Raw genomic sequence first — 15,364 nt, 5'->3', positions numbered from 1 at the left:
AGTGCGAGCTTTTTGGCAGGCGGCCCTCGCAACGACTTTCAAAAACGTTCGCCAGCGAGGAAAAATCGCACCGATTTGGAGCGTTCGCGAGCTCGCGAAAACCGGGTTTTGGATTTTCCCTCGTCCGTTTAGAGTAGGTTGGGGTTGAGTTGAGCTTGTTGATAAACACGTCCCGTGGAACGACCGCGGCCAGAAGAACAGTTTACTTAAAATAATCATAAAAATCTTTATCTTTAAACTATTGCATTGTTCGCTTTCTAAAGCAAAACTATTCTGTTTTTATATTGTGCTTCGTTTAATGCTTTTTGTTGAAGGCAACATTCAATATGTTCAGCGAATTATCGTGATAAGCTGATCGTCCCTGCTGTAAAAAGTTTATCCCGGCGAATTGCTGTTATCAGTGAATCGGTCCAAATTTCTTCTACTTCCAATAGCCGCGTGTGCCGTATTGCCACCCTCCCGCCCTATCGCCGCACCCCACAAAAGGTATGCTCCATTTCATTACAGCAAAACCAATCAGCATACCGAACACCTACTTTCACTTCAATTTCCTCCAGCGAAGCATAACAAAGCAAGACAAACAAACAATGTGCGTTAATCAATGAATTGGTTCCCGTTTCTTTCCTCCCCAGCACACGACGCACCGCGCCGCATACATACGAATGGGGTATGGCTCGCCGCACTGACCCCCCAGCATCAAACATCTATCGCCATCCCCACCACCAACACAATCGTCGGGGGTTTGCTTCTATCGACGATTTTATCGGCTTAAATTGAAACCATCGCCACCACCGGTCTGCGCTCGATGACGATGACGACGATCTGGCAGAGCGTCTTGCGCAAGTGGTGCGGCAACATCGTGGTCCGTGTTGTTTCGTCGTCCTCTCCCAGGGGCGGCGCCTTATCATCCCAGTCGGAAGTAGTGATTTGTGTTCCTTCGAGAGGGGCTTCTCCCTAGCGTACTCTGCCCTCTCTCTCTCTTGTTTGTGTAGTTCGTAGTTCCTTGATGTGATGGCGTAAGGTTCAAGTGGTGTTTAAGTGGCAACAACAACAGCGGCAAACAACGGTCCCCAATTACACCTCCCCTATTCACCCGCGCCCAATCCCCCCGAAATGGCAGCAACCGATCGGCAATACATCGCTACGCTCGACGTTGGCACAACGACGATTCGGTGCATCATCTACGCGGCCCCAACAAACGGACAACCGGTCACGGTCGGCACCGCCTATGATCATGTAAGAACGTTCGCGCCAAGAGCTCGTGCAAACAAAAAAAAAACAGGGGAGTAATTAACGCAATACTTTTTTGTAGGTTGATTTGATCTATCCAGCACCAGGGTGGGTTGAAATAAGCCCCGAAAAACTGTGGACCAGTGTGCTGCAAGTGATCCGACATGCGACGGAAGGTCAGTGAGCAGTCATTATCGTTAATGGCGGTTATCTAATCGATGCGAAACGTGGTGGAAAGAGTGGCGTTCATCGCAGTGGCTTAACGTCACCACCTAGCACTAATGACGTGCCCGTTCCGGATTTCAAATTAACTCCATTCCGCATGTTGCCCTCCCCTTCTCCCCAAACAGATGCCAACCTGAAGATCGAACAGCTCACCTGCTTGGCGATAGCGACGCAGCGGAACAGCTTTACCTGCTGGAACCGGAACACGGGCCAGGTGTATCACAACTTCATCACCTGGAAGGATTTGCGGGCCGATCAGCTTGTGAAGGACTGGAATGAGAGTTTCACGCTCCGTTTGCTGAAATTCGGTGCAAGCGTGCTGCATTTCGTTACCCGCAGTAAGCGGTTTCTGGCGGGCAGTGTGATCAAGCTGATGAATCCACAGATCACGCTGCGGTTGGCCTGGGTGCTGCAGAACAATCCTTCCGTGCTGGAGGACCTAAAGCTCGGCAGCGTTCTGTACGGGACGATCGATTCCTGGCTCCTGTATCGTTTGCGCCAGGGCACGGATCTTACGAAGCAGGTGGAGCATATAAGCGATGTGACCAACTGCACCTCGACCGGAATTTACGATCCTTTCGGGCAAGAGTGGGCCGGTTGGGCATTAAATCTGTTTTCCATTAAGGTACGTTCCTTTAGAAACTAGAAATTGGGGAATTCTCTCTCGTAACTTTGCGCTTTCAATCTCCAGAAAGAGCTGCTACCAAAGGTGGTGGACAATTCGTACGACTTTGGCCACGTGCACGAGACACTGCTGGGGGCGAGAATCAAAATAGCCGCCTCGGTAAGCGACCAGGCGGCTTCGCTGTGGGGCAACTGTTGCTTCGAGCGGGGCGACGTGAAGATCACGATGGGTACGGGCTCCTTTCTGAACGTTAACACTGGAACAAAGTGCCTTGCCTCGGTGCACGGGCTGTATCCGCTGATCGGCTACAAGCTGCAGGGCGGAGCTGGTTCGCCGCCGGACATTATCTACCTCATGGAGGGCTCGTCCAACGATACGGGCTCCATCATCGAATGGGCCCTCAATGTGGGTTTGTTCGACGATCCGGCCGCAAGTGCCGCGATGGCACTGTCGGTGCCCAACTCGGACGGTGTCCTCTTCGTACCAGCGTTCAGTGGACTTGGTGTAAGTAGTTTCGCTCCTTATTTGCCTTATTTTTATTGACCTCCCATGGTTTCTCGTGATTCATTTCTAGCCACCGATTCGTGACGATACTGCCGGAAGTGGATTCATTGGCATTAAGCCTTCCACGCGCAAAGAGCACATGGTGCGCGCTCTGCTGGAAAGTCTCGCGTTTCGCGTGGCCCTCCTGTACGACTGTGCGCTGCGGGAAACGGGCTTCTCCTTCACCTGCATCCGGGTCGATGGAGGGGTTTCGAAGAACGATTTCATCTGCCAAACGCTGGCCGATCTGACCGGGATCGAGGTGGAACGAGGCGAGGTGGCAGACTCGTCCGCACTGGGGGCAATGTATATGGCCGGGCTGAACTGTGGCATCTGGAGCACGAAACGGCAGCTGGCGGAGCTAAGGAAGGTGGACAAAACATTCGCACCCGATGGGGCGCAACGTGCGAAACGATTGAAGCAGATGCGGGCATGGGAGCGGGCAGTGGATCGGTTTAAAAAGTGGTACATGCTGGAGGACATTAAAAACCTAGACTGACAATGTGATATTTTTTATACCGTGGTGTGGCAAAGGTACAATAAAAATGGATCGTTTGCGTTAACGCAATCATGTTGGCTTAAATCGTGTAAAGTTTCGTCTCATTCTCTTCCGTGCAGGATGCTTTAATCACAAAAAGCAATATAATGTAGTTAATGATGATACCACACACACATCAAATGATCATTAACTATTTCTGGATATCCGTTAGTTGTTGATCACACGAACCTCAATTCCAAGTCACTTTCTATCCGCTCTTCAACCGAATTTCGTACTAAAAGACTTTTTCATGTAAAATTGTTTAAAATTAAAAAAAACTAAATTTAAGGACACCCCTCAAATAATGGCATCTGTTCCAGAATGCTGAGTCTATGGATATAAAATTTGTAACGTTCATTTTCCGAGCTAAACTCATAATTTCAAATTCAAATGTCATTTCCCGATGAAAATGTCATACAAATCCCATTGATCCACGCCCGGTGCAAAATATCGACTGCGTCCGGCCCATTTGACAGCTGGCGTTTCACACACTTTGACGTCTTGTAGGTTGGCAGCTCTGGTTCTTTCTTTTTCCGGTCTTGAACATGGTAAGGAGTTGTTCTGGGACAGTGCTATGTTAGATTGTATTTTTACCACGCGAAATGGTAAATAAGTGGCGTAACTTTAACCGACAACCGTAGCTACACGCCGGCAGATCGTCGTACCCGTGTTGGATGTTGTTTCGATTGCAAAGATACCGAAAATATGTGAAAGTTGTCGGTCGCCGTGCGGCTGCTTGCGTGCTGCATGCGTTGTTGTCTGTCAAAGTTGGCTACCACCACACCAACACACACCGCTCCGGCGATGGTGTTGGCCGGCCCAATTCGACCAAACGCGGTCGAGAATTGGAGAATTTGGGCAGTGAATTAATAATGATGGTTTCTTTCTTCTCGTTCCCCTCGCACAGGGTATCGATATCAATCATAAGTGGGACCGCAAGGTCCGTCGTACTCGGCCAAAGTCGTTGGACGTGTACCTTTCGCTGCTGGTGAAGGTAAGTTGCTGCGGTGTGGACCCGGCGTGGACTCGCGGCGTGGTGATGGAATGTAAAAATGGATTAACTTACCGCTTGTTTTCCCCCTTTCCCAGCTGTACCGCTTCCTGTACCGACGCACGAAAAAGAAGTTCAACAAGATCGTGATGCGTCGTCTGTTCATGAGCCGCACGAACCATCCGCCCATGTCGCTCAACCGTGTGGCCCATCTGATGAAGCTGCGCGGCAAGGATGAAAAGTCGGTCGCCGTCGTGATCGGCACCGTGACGAACGATGTGCGCATGATGGATGTGCCGAAGCTGAACGTGTGCGCACTCCGCGTGACCGATAAGGCCCGCCAGCGCATCCTGAAGAACGGTGGCAAGATCTACACGTTCGATCAGCTGGCGCTGCTCTCCCCGACAGGAAGGAACACCGTCCTGATGCAGGGCAAGCGAACCGCCCGCGAGGTATTCAAGCACTTCGGCCGTGCGCCGGGCGTGCCGCACTCCAACACCCGCCCGTACGTGCAGTCGAAGGGCCGCAAGTTCGAGAAGGCTCGCGGTCGTCGCAGCAGCTGCGGTTACAAGAACTAAGCCTACTGCTGGTTCGATTGTCACGGCGACGGCGGCGGCGATGGCGGTTTGGATTGCACTTCCTCAGAACAACAACAACAGCAACAACTACGATAACATTCGGGAAAGCCACCGAAGAAGTGCAACGCAAATCGTGTTCTATTTTGGTGTAAGTAGGCGTTGGTGAAGAGAAATACAAGGAAGAAAGATCGATTCCAACATGAAACAGCCCTGTGGTGTGGTGTATCCCGTGTGTGAGTGTGTGCGCGTGTGAAGCGATGGTTCCTTGATGGTGTGGAGGAACCGCTGAAAGAAAAGTTCGCCTATTGTCCGTTTGCGGTTTCGTGCTGGAAGGTCGTGCAGGCCAGAAAGGGTTTTAGTTTTGTAGTAGTCGCTTTTAACAGTCTTTCGGTGATATTATCCCCATTGAATGCTTCATGGCCATAGTCTTCGTCAAAGAGAATCATTTATTGTCTCGAACAGTAATTATCAGCCAAGCTGATTGAAAGGCACGCTGAACTAATAATAATACCCATACACTTTACATCCAACAGTGTAAAGAATTCCTTAAAGATGGTTATACCAATAGTTGATCAGAACTTGGTCCTGCTGCTGAACGCCCATTATCTTTTTAATTTTGGCCACGTCCTGGTTGGAGCTTACCTTGCGAATGCACACCACTTTGCTGTGGAAAAGAGGGAACCACTCTTGTTGGTAAAAAGAGAACATATTTCGGCTTATGCCACCAGATTGCTTACTTTTTCCACTCCTCCACCAATACCCGTAAATGTTTATCCAACGCATGATCGTTGAACAACTCCTCGTCGATGGCCTTGATGATCTTCTGCAGTAGACTGGGCACTGAAATGGCAAAAGAACACCGCATCATTTACTGTTCTATGAGAAAGCAAAAGCAATTGCTTCCACTGCTTACATTTGCTTGGCAATTCACCCTCCCATGCGCACACCGCCACCGTGTCCTTGTCCTGATCGTCGACCAGATCCACGCGCATAATGCTGCTCGACGAGTGTGGCGCAATCGCTTCCTGCTTCAGGTTGATGATGCGAAACTCGTTCGCCGACGTGTACGTTTCGGCGTGTGCCCGCGCCAGCTTGTGCAGTGCCTCGGGAAGGAACTTTTTCAAATTCGCTACCAAACAGTAACCCTTCACCGGTGTGCCGCGGATCACGATCTGTATGCCCGTCAGCGCACAGTAGCAAACGGACAGGAAGTTGGACTTCAAAATGCTTCGAAACATTCGCAGCGAGTATTTGGCGCGCGTTAGCTCGTCCACCTGGTCGAAGGGGGGTTTGTCCCCAGCCCCGAGCCCGAGCCGGCGCATCTGGTAACCCTCCTTGTCGGACTGTACGATCGCAAATCCCTCCTCCGTTTCCTTTCCCAACCATACCGGCGTCGAAGGACAGCCGAGTGTAAGGCTTTCCGTCAAATATCGAGCACCCGCCCACAGGATAAAAGAAAAATGAGCATGGACGTAAGCGTAAATCGACTCCTTGCCCGTCAGCTCGATCAGCGACCGATTGGCGGTAATGTTCGTGGCATTGCTGGTTGATCCACTTCCGTAGCATTTGTTGATCCGCTGCGCCCTGTCCAGCCCCTGTCGGCGTAGATCTTCCTCGTGCACGAGACGCGCATACTCCTGCAGTTCTCGCGAAATCTTCCCCATACAGTCAGCCAGAAAGGGCTGTGTGTTCAGCAGAAACATTTTGTCCTTCATCAGTATCACGATGGAGAACCGTTTCTGGAAGCCGCGGGCCTCCGAGTCGATCAAATGAAATGCGTGACTGAGAACGTGCCCATGCTTGGCATCGCCAAAGAACACGAACCCACCCTCGGAAGGCGTACAGCTCACCTCCGAGCTGAGACTCCGGAAGGCGGCCGTCTTAACGAGCGGAACCGTCTCCACCAGCACCGGTATCTGGCTGCTGACAAAGTTGGCATTGCTTTCCGGGTCGCGACTCACGAGCCCGATATTGTTGCCGATCGAGTTGCACGCCGCACATCCCTTCCGGTCGATATCGAAGCTTATGTCGAGCTGCTGGATGTTTGTTTCGCGCAACGTTTGCGTGCAGAAAATAGCGCCCGGTCCTAAAACGTAAACATCGTGATCATGGTTGAGCCTTTTTTTCATCTCACAACAATCGCACCATTCTTACCATGAACTTCACAGAAGTGGCACAGTGCAATGATTGCATTCATCGGGACTTTGCATAACAGCACCACCGGACGGAAGGCGCACCAGTTTGGAGAATTTTATTGCATTCCCACACTTTTGCGTACTGCGTATCAGCTGAGAGCGAAACTGATGCAAAAACAATGCAATGTCAGCAGGCCAAGTGGAATAGAATGGAATAAGAAGTTTGAATTTGAACCATTGTCCGTTGACGAATGCCTAAAAAAGGTTACCAAAATCGCTCTCCAACTAACTTACCCCACCCTCTGAGAATCCCGCCAACAGGATTCGGAAGTCGATTTTCCCGCACAATCTACATTTTCTACGAAATCCACCAAAAAAAGAATGTAAACAAACACACACTATATACACCTTGGGCTGCGCAAACGAACGAACTGTCACAGGCAGCTGTCAAAGTAGGTGCAAGTGCAAAAAGGTGATAAAGGGCTATTTTCCATTCCCTACTTATCCGAAATGTTGCAGTATTGAAACAGGCTTGTGTTAATGGATCGCATTTAACGGCACGCAGCACGCAGAATGAATACGCTGAAGGCGCCGTCGTTGCACTCGCTGCTCGATTCCGACCATGGGTCGAACGACAGTCTGCTGGCGGAATCGCTCCAGCTCGACATCGAAGAGGTACGTATACGGTTCCCAGTGCTGGAATGCGCGAGACGCGCGGGGAAGATGATTAACATCACATCCTCCCCCTCGGGGAGGAAGGAAACCAATATCTAACGCCCACCAACAACCCGCCTTTCGTTCTAGCTGGATGATGAAGAGTACGCAATCCCGGCCGTCGATACGTTGCCCACGCTCGAGAGTGTGCTGAGCGAAATCGACAGCGATCTGGACAGTGTGTCGGCGCTCGGTGTGCGGCAGTCGAACGGAAATGGCACCGGCACGCAAACCTCCATCGCGGACGACGATCTGATCCGCGGTGGAACCACACCGACCCCGTCCCTGGAGGAACAGCTGAAGCTCGAGTCAATTCTGCGCCACGTCGTGCTGCACGGTGTAACGGCCCAGCTGACCTCGGCCGTCGATCGTGTGGACGCCGGGCTGGCCACATCGTGTGCCGTCTCGATGATGATTGCCGTCGGTACGTCGCACGGGCACATTCTCGCGTTCGACTGTACGCAAACGCTGAAGTGGTGCTGCCAGGAGGGAATCACACAGGGCGCCGTATCGGCGATGGCATTTAACGAGGACAGCTCCCGTCTGCTGGCCGGCTTTGCGCGCGGGGCCATCCTCATGATTGACACGCAAACGGGCGACGTGATCAGGACGCTGAACGAAGTGATCACACCGAACACGGGTGTGCTGCATCTGAAGTGGACGAACCGGCCCGCTCTGGCCCTTTGCTCCGATTCGGGCGGGTCGGTGTGGAGCTTAAACTTTACCCGACGGCTTGGCATACGGGGATGCGATTCGCGCTGCCTGTTCAGTGGGGCCCGCGGAGAGGTGTGTACGGTCGAGCCGCTGCTGCTCGGCGACGAGGAACACCCGCTGAAAACGTACACCATCGTGGCGCTGGCCACGCTGAGCAAGTTTTTCGTCGTGCTGATACGGCCCCGGCTGAAGGTGATCAAATTTCATCCCATGGCGAGCTACCCGGACTGTCTGCCGTTGCTGGCCTGGCAGATGGTGCTCATCCAGGCGGCCGATTCAACGCGCAGCATCGATCCGGTCCTGGCGGCGGCACGTGGCTGCGACCTGTTCTTCCATCAAATCATCTACAACAGCGGGCGCATATCGTTGCTCTTCCTGCGGCACATTCAGCTGTCGTACAATCTGCTCGCCATCCACTGGCTTGGGCCGAAATCGATCGCCTGTCTCGACACGAAGGAAGTGCTGCACCTTTCCGACGTGCGCACGAACCGGGAGCTGGAGGTGATCGACCTGTCGAACGTGGGGCTCATGTACAACTCGGCACAGTTCAAGGGCCTGGCGACGGGGGGCAACGTGTCACCGGCGCTCGCCCTAGCTGGGGCGGCCGCTTGCTACAACACGGTAGTGTCGCAGGGCAATCAGCTGTACCTGCTGGGTGGCAAGAGTCTGCACGGCATCAGTGCTCGGGCGTGGAGCGATCGGATATCCTACCTTACCTCGATGCAACGGTGGGACGAAGCGATCGAGCTAGCGATTGAAGGGTATCGGGCGGCGGCAGGACGACATCGGCGCCTCGTTTCTTCGAAGGACCGAATACTGCGCATGTACGAGGAGTATCTGAGTGTCACGAAGAAAACGCCGGAACTGTGCCTCGAAGCAATAGTGGGATGCTTGATAGAGATTCAAGAAAAGTAAGTGCTTTCGGTCATCGGGATCGTGCGCTTCCGTTATGTTTTAACTCACCATTCTTTGATCCTTTGTAGGCAACTGCTTTGGGAGGAACTGTACGATCGGCTTCCCACCACCGATCATTACCTGCAGATCATAGCGAAGCACATCGAGTGCGACCATCTGGACGCGGTTGCACCGAGCGTTGCGCAAGTGATGTGCGAATACTTCTGGAAGAAGGGCGAAACGACACAGCTGGAGAACTTGATCCTGAAGCTAAACTGGCAGTGTCTCGATCTGCATCAAGTGCTAACGATCTGCCGCAAGGAACGGCTTTACCGTGCGCAGATGTACCTCAACACAAAAGCCTTGGGAGATTACACCGTCTCGCTGACGGATCTGATTCCACAGATCGAGCTCGCGACGGACGATCTACACCTCGGCAACTGCGTGCTGGTGTACATCTCGAGCTGTCTCGCCGGCCGTGGCTATCCCACCGGGGAGATTGCGCCGGAAACCATTCCCACCGTAAAGCACGAAGTGTTGCGCTGCTTGACGGTGATTCACTCCAACAAGGCGCCGGAAGACGAGCTACCCTATCCGTACTTGCGCCGCCTGCTGCAGTTTGACACGCGCGAAACGCTCAACGTCATATCGCTTGCCTTCCAGGAGAAGGAGTTTAACGGCGAGCTGGGCCTTTCGCAGCGCCAGCGCATTATTAACATTTTGCTGGAAATTTTAACACCCGAGCACGCGACCTGGTCACAGATCGGAGCCCTGCTGAACTTTATCGCCCAGCAGATTGCGTCTCGCGAGCTGCCGGAGAATGAGCTGCTGCTGGAGAAGGTCGTTGCGTACCTGACGGCACCGACGGACGTACCACTGTCCAGGCGGGAACATTTTGAGCGCGAACAGACGTGGCTCGAGCTGCTGTGCTCGAACTGTCTCGATCACATGCCGACGGAGCAGCTGCTGGACATTGCGCGGCAGAACCGCTGCTACCACGTGGCCGAGCATCTGCTGGAGCGGCTCGGGCGGTATGAGGAAATATTCGACTGCTATCTGCTGGACGAGTTCCGGCGCATGCAGATATTCTCGTACATCTCGCAGCATGCGAGCGATACGCGGCGCCAGATCTACCAGCTGGTGGTGCAAAATCTCTGCCAGCTGGTGGACATCAACTGCGAGCAGGCCGTGCGAGTGCTGGTGGACGGCTTCATGCGCTACTTGAGCCACTTTCTGCAGCTGCTCGAGCAGGCAGCCGTTCCCGAGCGACTGTTTCGCTTTCTCGAGGCACTGCTCAAGCAATCGGTCCAGCTGGAAACGACGGATCTGGAGCGATACCTGGAGCTGCTGTGCCAGTACCGGCCGGAGGAGGTGATCGAGTTTCTCAAGTCGAACGACTCCTACCGGCTAGACAATGCCGTCCGGACGATCAAGCGCTACGAGCTGAACGCTCCGCTGATCTACCTCTACGAGAAGCAGGGCGACTACCAGTCCGCCTACGCCGTGGCCGTGGAAACGCTCAAGGATGCGCCGGAGAGTTCGGCCGAAATGTGCGCCCTGCAGGTGAGCGCCCTGTGCACGCGTGCCTCCTCCGTGCTAACGGAAAGCGACCGGGAGCAGCTGTGGTTCTCGCTGCTGAATATCGTGCTGGCCCGGTCCGATCTGACTACGGTCACGAAAAACATTCTCCATTCGGCGAGCGAATTCGTCGACCTTTCGAAGCTGGTCCAGCTGGTGCTGACGTCGTCCGGTAGCACCAGCACGGGCAACTTTGGCGACATTAAGCACCTGCTGATAGGTATGCTTTCCAATTCGGCGTACGAAACGCTACTGCTACAAACCACATCACGCATACTGGGCAACGATCTGCACGCGATGTTGGCCCGCGAGCGCAAGATTGCGATGCGCGGACTGGCCGTAAAGTCGATCAAGTGTATAGTGTGTCGCGCCCGGCTTTACAACACCGAACGGCAACCGATCGTCGTGATGGGTGACTGTGGCCACGCCATGCATCAGCAGTGTGCGGCCAACTTCTGTACCGTTCCGGTGGAGACGCCCAACGGAACCGATGGCAATGGGGGAACGGCGCAAAACGTCGAAACGGGGACGGGTAAGGCGCCGGTAATGAAGCGCCTAAAATGTCCACGCTGTGATGCGGTGGTCGTGGAGGAGTGTTCCATCCGCACGCCCGAATGTTACGTGGAAAGTGGTCCTTACGCGAACGATTCGAGTACTGACAAGGGTCCTAGTACGCTGAAGCTTAGCGCTCCGCCCAGAGTGGGTTGAATCGTCACCTCCCCTGGTGGATTCGTTTTCTTTCTCTCTCTCTCTCTCTCGCTCTGTGTGGTGTGATTTTCTAGTGGCCATTCCGGAATCCATCCGCTCTTCGGATAAAAGAAGGAAACTCCACACCACGACGGACTTTCAACCACTTTCGCGGCGAGTTGGCGTTGAAGCTGTGAAATGCGTCTGATTGTTAGCATAATTTCTACCAAAACTACTACTATTCCCTACTGTTAGTTACGAACGTGTTTAGTCAATATCGAGTAAGAATCGAACAATTATTTATGTTGCATCTGTGTATGGACGTTTCCCCTTTCTGGAGCGAATTCGTTACGGCGAACGCGGTCATCCGATTTCGGTGACAAACCGATGAACGAACAAAAACCATGCTGTATGTCACGTGATAGGGAACGATGTAATTCGACAACGGAAAATAAAACATACCCCCCGAAAAATCCATACATTCATTCCTTTGTTGTATGTGGATTTGTGGAATAGAAAGCGAAAATGATTCCTTCATGAGGTGAAAAGTAACGGAAAACGGTAGAAAATTCAAATGGTTTAAAATCACGTCGCTTTTCAGCTCAGCCCTGCCTTCTGTGTGCCACCGTATGACATGAATGACATTTGCAACAATATAAAAACGGGCAGGGAAACAGAATCGAACAACACAACACAGCAACCCATGGCTTCCGTGCAAAGTACACTGCCGAACTGTATTTTCTGCAAAATTGCCACCGGCAATGATCCGGCGACGGATATCGTGTTCCAAAATGAGCGCATCTGTATCTTCAAGGACATCCGGCCGGCATCGGACTTCCATTATCTGGCCATCCCGAACCACCATCTGGAAAACGTAAACTCACTCACCGCTGCTGATAAGCCCTTGCGTACGTAGTAATATGAGCCGAGGGAATGAGGGAATAGATAAATGGGGGTTTTCACACAAACACACATAATATTCTCTTTCTCCTCTCCCACTTACCCACTTCGATCTAGTGAAAGAACTGAAGCGAGAGCTGGTTAATTACATGCAAAGCAGCAGGGGCATTGATCCATCGGAAGCTTCCTTTGGGTTTCACATTCCACCGTTTACGAGCGTGAAGCATCTGCACATGCACGCGATTGCACCGGTCAGCAAGATGGGTTTCATTTCGAGGATGATTTTCCGACCCAACACCATGTGGTTCAAAACGGTAAGCTTTCTTTCTATCCGTAAATTGTGAGCTGTGGAGAGTGCTTATACGATTTGAATCCTCTTTTCTAGGATGACACCATAATGCAATCCATTCCAAGCGATGGCACAACCAATCAGTGATATCTTTTTGCTTTAACGTGTAACGACATCGTTGTTATTATGTACGAATAAATATATATTACTTTTATCGAGCTCTTACTAACGCTAACTGACTCGACCCGTGTACTGGTGTAACACTGGTTGATCTCCTGTAACCATGGTTACAGGGTCACACCACGGAATGCTATGCATACAGACAGTACAGTTTTACATTCTTCCTTCCCGTTTCCCATCTTTTGCCTCTTTTGCCTCTTACAAGCATTGGTTTGCGATTAAACTTTGATAATATTGCACATACTCGCCACATTGTTCATCTGGAATAAGGGAAATATCGAAATGATTTAATACAAAATGATTTTCCTCTTGTCTGGCTGCACTTACGCTTCAAAAAGTCAGGACAACCGCGCAGCCGTACGTTCTTCATCTGGAAAAAGTTGTACACCGAGTGAAAGATCAACGGATCGCCGGTTTTGTATGCCGCTTCAAGGTACTTTCTCGCCGGCAACGAATCCGCCCCGGGCATCTGTTTGGCCAATCGCAACGCATCGATCACCTGCCCCCGCTCCAGCAGCACCTCCAGGATGATCTCGTTCGCATTCAACCGTGCCAGCATGTCGAGTGCCATCTGCGATATGACCGGATAGTCGACGTTCGACAGCGACAGCAAGAAGCAGGCCAACGCTTTCGATTCGTTCAGTGCTGAATATTTCAACAGAAATTGTAACGTGTCGAACTGCTTGTGGCTGACTAGGTCGATCAGTAGCGCCTTGCTTAGCTCGTGATTCGCGTTGATTCCATTGCGGGCTAGCGAGTTTAGGTAGAGCAGCAGAATCTTTCCCATCTGCGGTGCGTCGATGATGGTGGAGAACACGATCGTGTACATGTCGGCCTGATCGATCAGCACCCTCGGCGGAGTGGGGACTTTCATCGGCGATTTGGCCAGCGACATCAGTGCCATCTGGCTCTGCAGCTCACTGTCCAGTACGCTTTTGTACAGCACGTTCAGCTTGTTGAAGATGCTCTCGATCACGGGCAGCATCGTGCCACTGTACGTCGTGCTCATCATGTCCTTTAGCACCGTAAGGATGACCGTTTTACCCTCACTTCGCTGTAGCAGGAACTCCACCAAGCGCAAGCGGTCCGTGATGAGTGCGCAGAGAGCACTCAGCTTCAGCTGAACGAACCACAGGCAGCCCAGCTTCGAGTCGATCACAATGTTTGGCTGAAAGAGCACCCAATCTTTCGTATCTGGAAATGCGGGGAAAAAAATATCCATTATAGCAACTTCAGCTACCCGTTGAACGGGTCCACCACGTACACAGTTCACAGTTCATCGTTTTCCCGTCCAGCGAAATGCTCGGTACTTCGAGCTGAAACGGTCGGATCGGTTTTGCCGGTATGATCGGCGAGTGAATGGTGGCCCCCGTGCCGTGTTCCGTTTCACTGCTGCTAAGCGCAATGTCGAACAGCATCGAGCTGGCCGTCGCCTGATGATGCACAATCACCACATCGTCGACCACGTTCATGGCGAACCGGCCACTTTGGCCCAGCTTGAGAATGTGGGACTTTTTCGGTGCCAGTCCCGGACCTTTCAGCAGATAGATTACCACCTCGAACGGGCGGTTCGGTGGCTGGCGTAGTATCAGTATTGCGTTCGTGCCGTACAGCTGAGCGAGCGTCACATCCTTGCCCATGCAGCCCTGATCGATGCCCACTGGAAACAGTTGAACGATCGAGAGTTTATGAATAAGATTAAATCAATGTAAATTACTGACTCCACCACTACGTACACTCCAGCCTGGGTAGCTTGGTGATCGTGGAGGGCTTCAAAATGATCGGCGTCAGAATCGTTCCAAGGTTCGAGGAGAGCAGCGCAAACTTCGAGCTCGGACAGTAGCTGAACCAGTTCATCGTGATGTTTAGCGATTTAAGCGATTTGAGCGATCGCTTCTCGAAGTTCACCATCAGTATCTCCACGCCGACGTTGGTGAACAGGGCAACCTGCCGCTCCTGCACCCACACGAACCCGTTGATCATGCTTTTGCCTTTGTACAGCAGTATCTCCTGCAGGTTGGGCCGATGGTTCGGCAGAAAGCTGATGAACTCCACCGACGTTTCACTGCGCTGCACGGCCAGCACCTGGTTGTCGATGGAGAACTTTATCGAGCGGATCTGCGCATCGGGAGCGTCGGCCGAGTGTAGGTCCATGCAGAACACGAAATTCTCCCCATCTCGCGCACCCTTCACTACGATTCCCGTCGCCCCACCGGAACGTACGGCGATAACCTGGAAGAGGGGATTTCGATCGGATTAAACGGCTGCTTACTTGGGCTTGAGGCCCCTATTCCTTACCTGTTGTTTGGCATCGTCGAAAAACACGTTCGTCAACAGCCCCGTGCCATCGAAGCGAATTGGATCGGGGGAAAGCTCGAGATAGTAGTGCTGCAGTTCGGTGCCCATATTTAACAAGCCACGACTCATCTAATCTGAATCTGAATCATAACAAACTCCCATTTGTTGACATGTCTATTGCACAACCCCTCCCCACCCCACCCCACCAACCACCGATTTGACGTTTTGACGACGAGCGGCACAAA

General features: G+C 52.3%; 6 protein-coding genes across 9 annotated transcripts; 4 read left to right on the top strand and 2 right to left on the bottom strand.

Annotated features, from left to right (window-relative positions):
• Window positions 1–131: 131 nt before the first annotated feature.
• Window positions 132–3,206, top strand: LOC1269648 (putative glycerol kinase 5). The gene is made up of 6 exons (XM_061645519.1): window positions 132–486; window positions 633–1,236; window positions 1,313–1,406; window positions 1,581–2,080; window positions 2,147–2,584; window positions 2,655–3,206. The coding sequence occupies exons 2-6, from the start codon at window positions 1,114–1,116 to the stop codon at window positions 3,120–3,122; spliced, it is 1,623 nt and encodes a 540-aa protein (XP_061501503.1). The 5' UTR covers window positions 132–486; window positions 633–1,113; the 3' UTR covers window positions 3,123–3,206.
• Window positions 3,207–3,625: 419 nt separating this feature from the next.
• Window positions 3,626–4,935, top strand: LOC1269649 (large ribosomal subunit protein eL18). Of its 2 annotated transcripts, none has more exons than XM_308294.4 (3): window positions 3,626–3,709; window positions 4,069–4,155; window positions 4,251–4,935. In XM_308294.4, exons 1-3 carry the CDS (start codon window positions 3,707–3,709, stop codon window positions 4,728–4,730), a joined length of 570 nt encoding a protein of 189 aa, XP_308294.3. In that variant the 5' UTR covers window positions 3,626–3,706; the 3' UTR covers window positions 4,731–4,935. The 2 variants fall into 2 exon arrangements, with proteins under 2 accessions (XP_308294.3, XP_001687888.1); XM_001687836.2 differs by having other exon boundaries at window positions 3,653–3,766.
• A 223-nt stretch (window positions 4,936–5,158) lies between these two features.
• Window positions 5,159–7,293, bottom strand: LOC1269650 (folliculin). Of its 3 annotated transcripts, none has more exons than XM_308295.4 (5): window positions 7,160–7,293; window positions 6,885–7,030; window positions 5,644–6,816; window positions 5,468–5,570; window positions 5,159–5,394 (listed from the first exon to the last, which is right to left on the bottom strand). In XM_308295.4, the coding sequence occupies exons 2-5, from the start codon at window positions 6,925–6,927 to the stop codon at window positions 5,277–5,279; spliced, it is 1,437 nt and encodes a 478-aa protein (XP_308295.4). In that variant the 5' UTR covers window positions 6,928–7,030; window positions 7,160–7,293; the 3' UTR covers window positions 5,159–5,276. The 3 variants fall into 3 exon arrangements, with proteins under 3 accessions (XP_308295.4, XP_061499854.1, XP_061499855.1); XM_061643870.1 differs by having other exon boundaries at window positions 7,135–7,283; XM_061643871.1 differs by having other exon boundaries at window positions 6,885–7,018; window positions 7,135–7,227.
• Window positions 7,294–7,298: 5 nt separating this feature from the next.
• LOC1269651 (vacuolar protein sorting-associated protein 8 homolog) lies at window positions 7,299–11,925 on the top strand. Its single transcript, XM_308296.4, has 3 exons — window positions 7,299–7,540; window positions 7,670–9,204; window positions 9,277–11,925. The coding sequence occupies exons 1-3, from the start codon at window positions 7,439–7,441 to the stop codon at window positions 11,471–11,473; spliced, it is 3,834 nt and encodes a 1,277-aa protein (XP_308296.4). The 5' UTR covers window positions 7,299–7,438; the 3' UTR covers window positions 11,474–11,925.
• Window positions 11,926–12,092: 167 nt separating this feature from the next.
• Window positions 12,093–12,876, top strand: LOC1269652 (adenosine 5'-monophosphoramidase HINT3). Its single transcript, XM_308297.5, has 3 exons — window positions 12,093–12,360; window positions 12,470–12,666; window positions 12,738–12,876. The coding sequence occupies exons 1-3, from the start codon at window positions 12,156–12,158 to the stop codon at window positions 12,786–12,788; spliced, it is 453 nt and encodes a 150-aa protein (XP_308297.4). The 5' UTR covers window positions 12,093–12,155; the 3' UTR covers window positions 12,789–12,876.
• Window positions 12,823–15,316, bottom strand: LOC1269653 (regulator of MON1-CCZ1 complex). The gene is made up of 5 exons (XM_061643867.1): window positions 15,120–15,316; window positions 14,558–15,053; window positions 14,086–14,481; window positions 13,149–14,015; window positions 12,823–13,081 (listed from the first exon to the last, which is right to left on the bottom strand). The coding sequence occupies exons 1-5, from the start codon at window positions 15,246–15,248 to the stop codon at window positions 13,020–13,022; spliced, it is 1,950 nt and encodes a 649-aa protein (XP_061499851.1). The 5' UTR covers window positions 15,249–15,316; the 3' UTR covers window positions 12,823–13,019.
• Window positions 15,317–15,364: the final 48 nt, after the last annotated feature.

Source organism: Anopheles gambiae, chromosome 2, assembly GCF_943734735.2.
Source record: "Anopheles gambiae chromosome 2, idAnoGambNW_F1_1, whole genome shotgun sequence".
Lineage (NCBI taxonomy): Eukaryota > Metazoa > Arthropoda > Insecta > Diptera > Culicidae > Anopheles > Anopheles gambiae.
The sequence above is the reverse complement of the archived record's forward strand: the minus strand, read 5'-3'. Positions and strand labels throughout refer to the sequence as shown.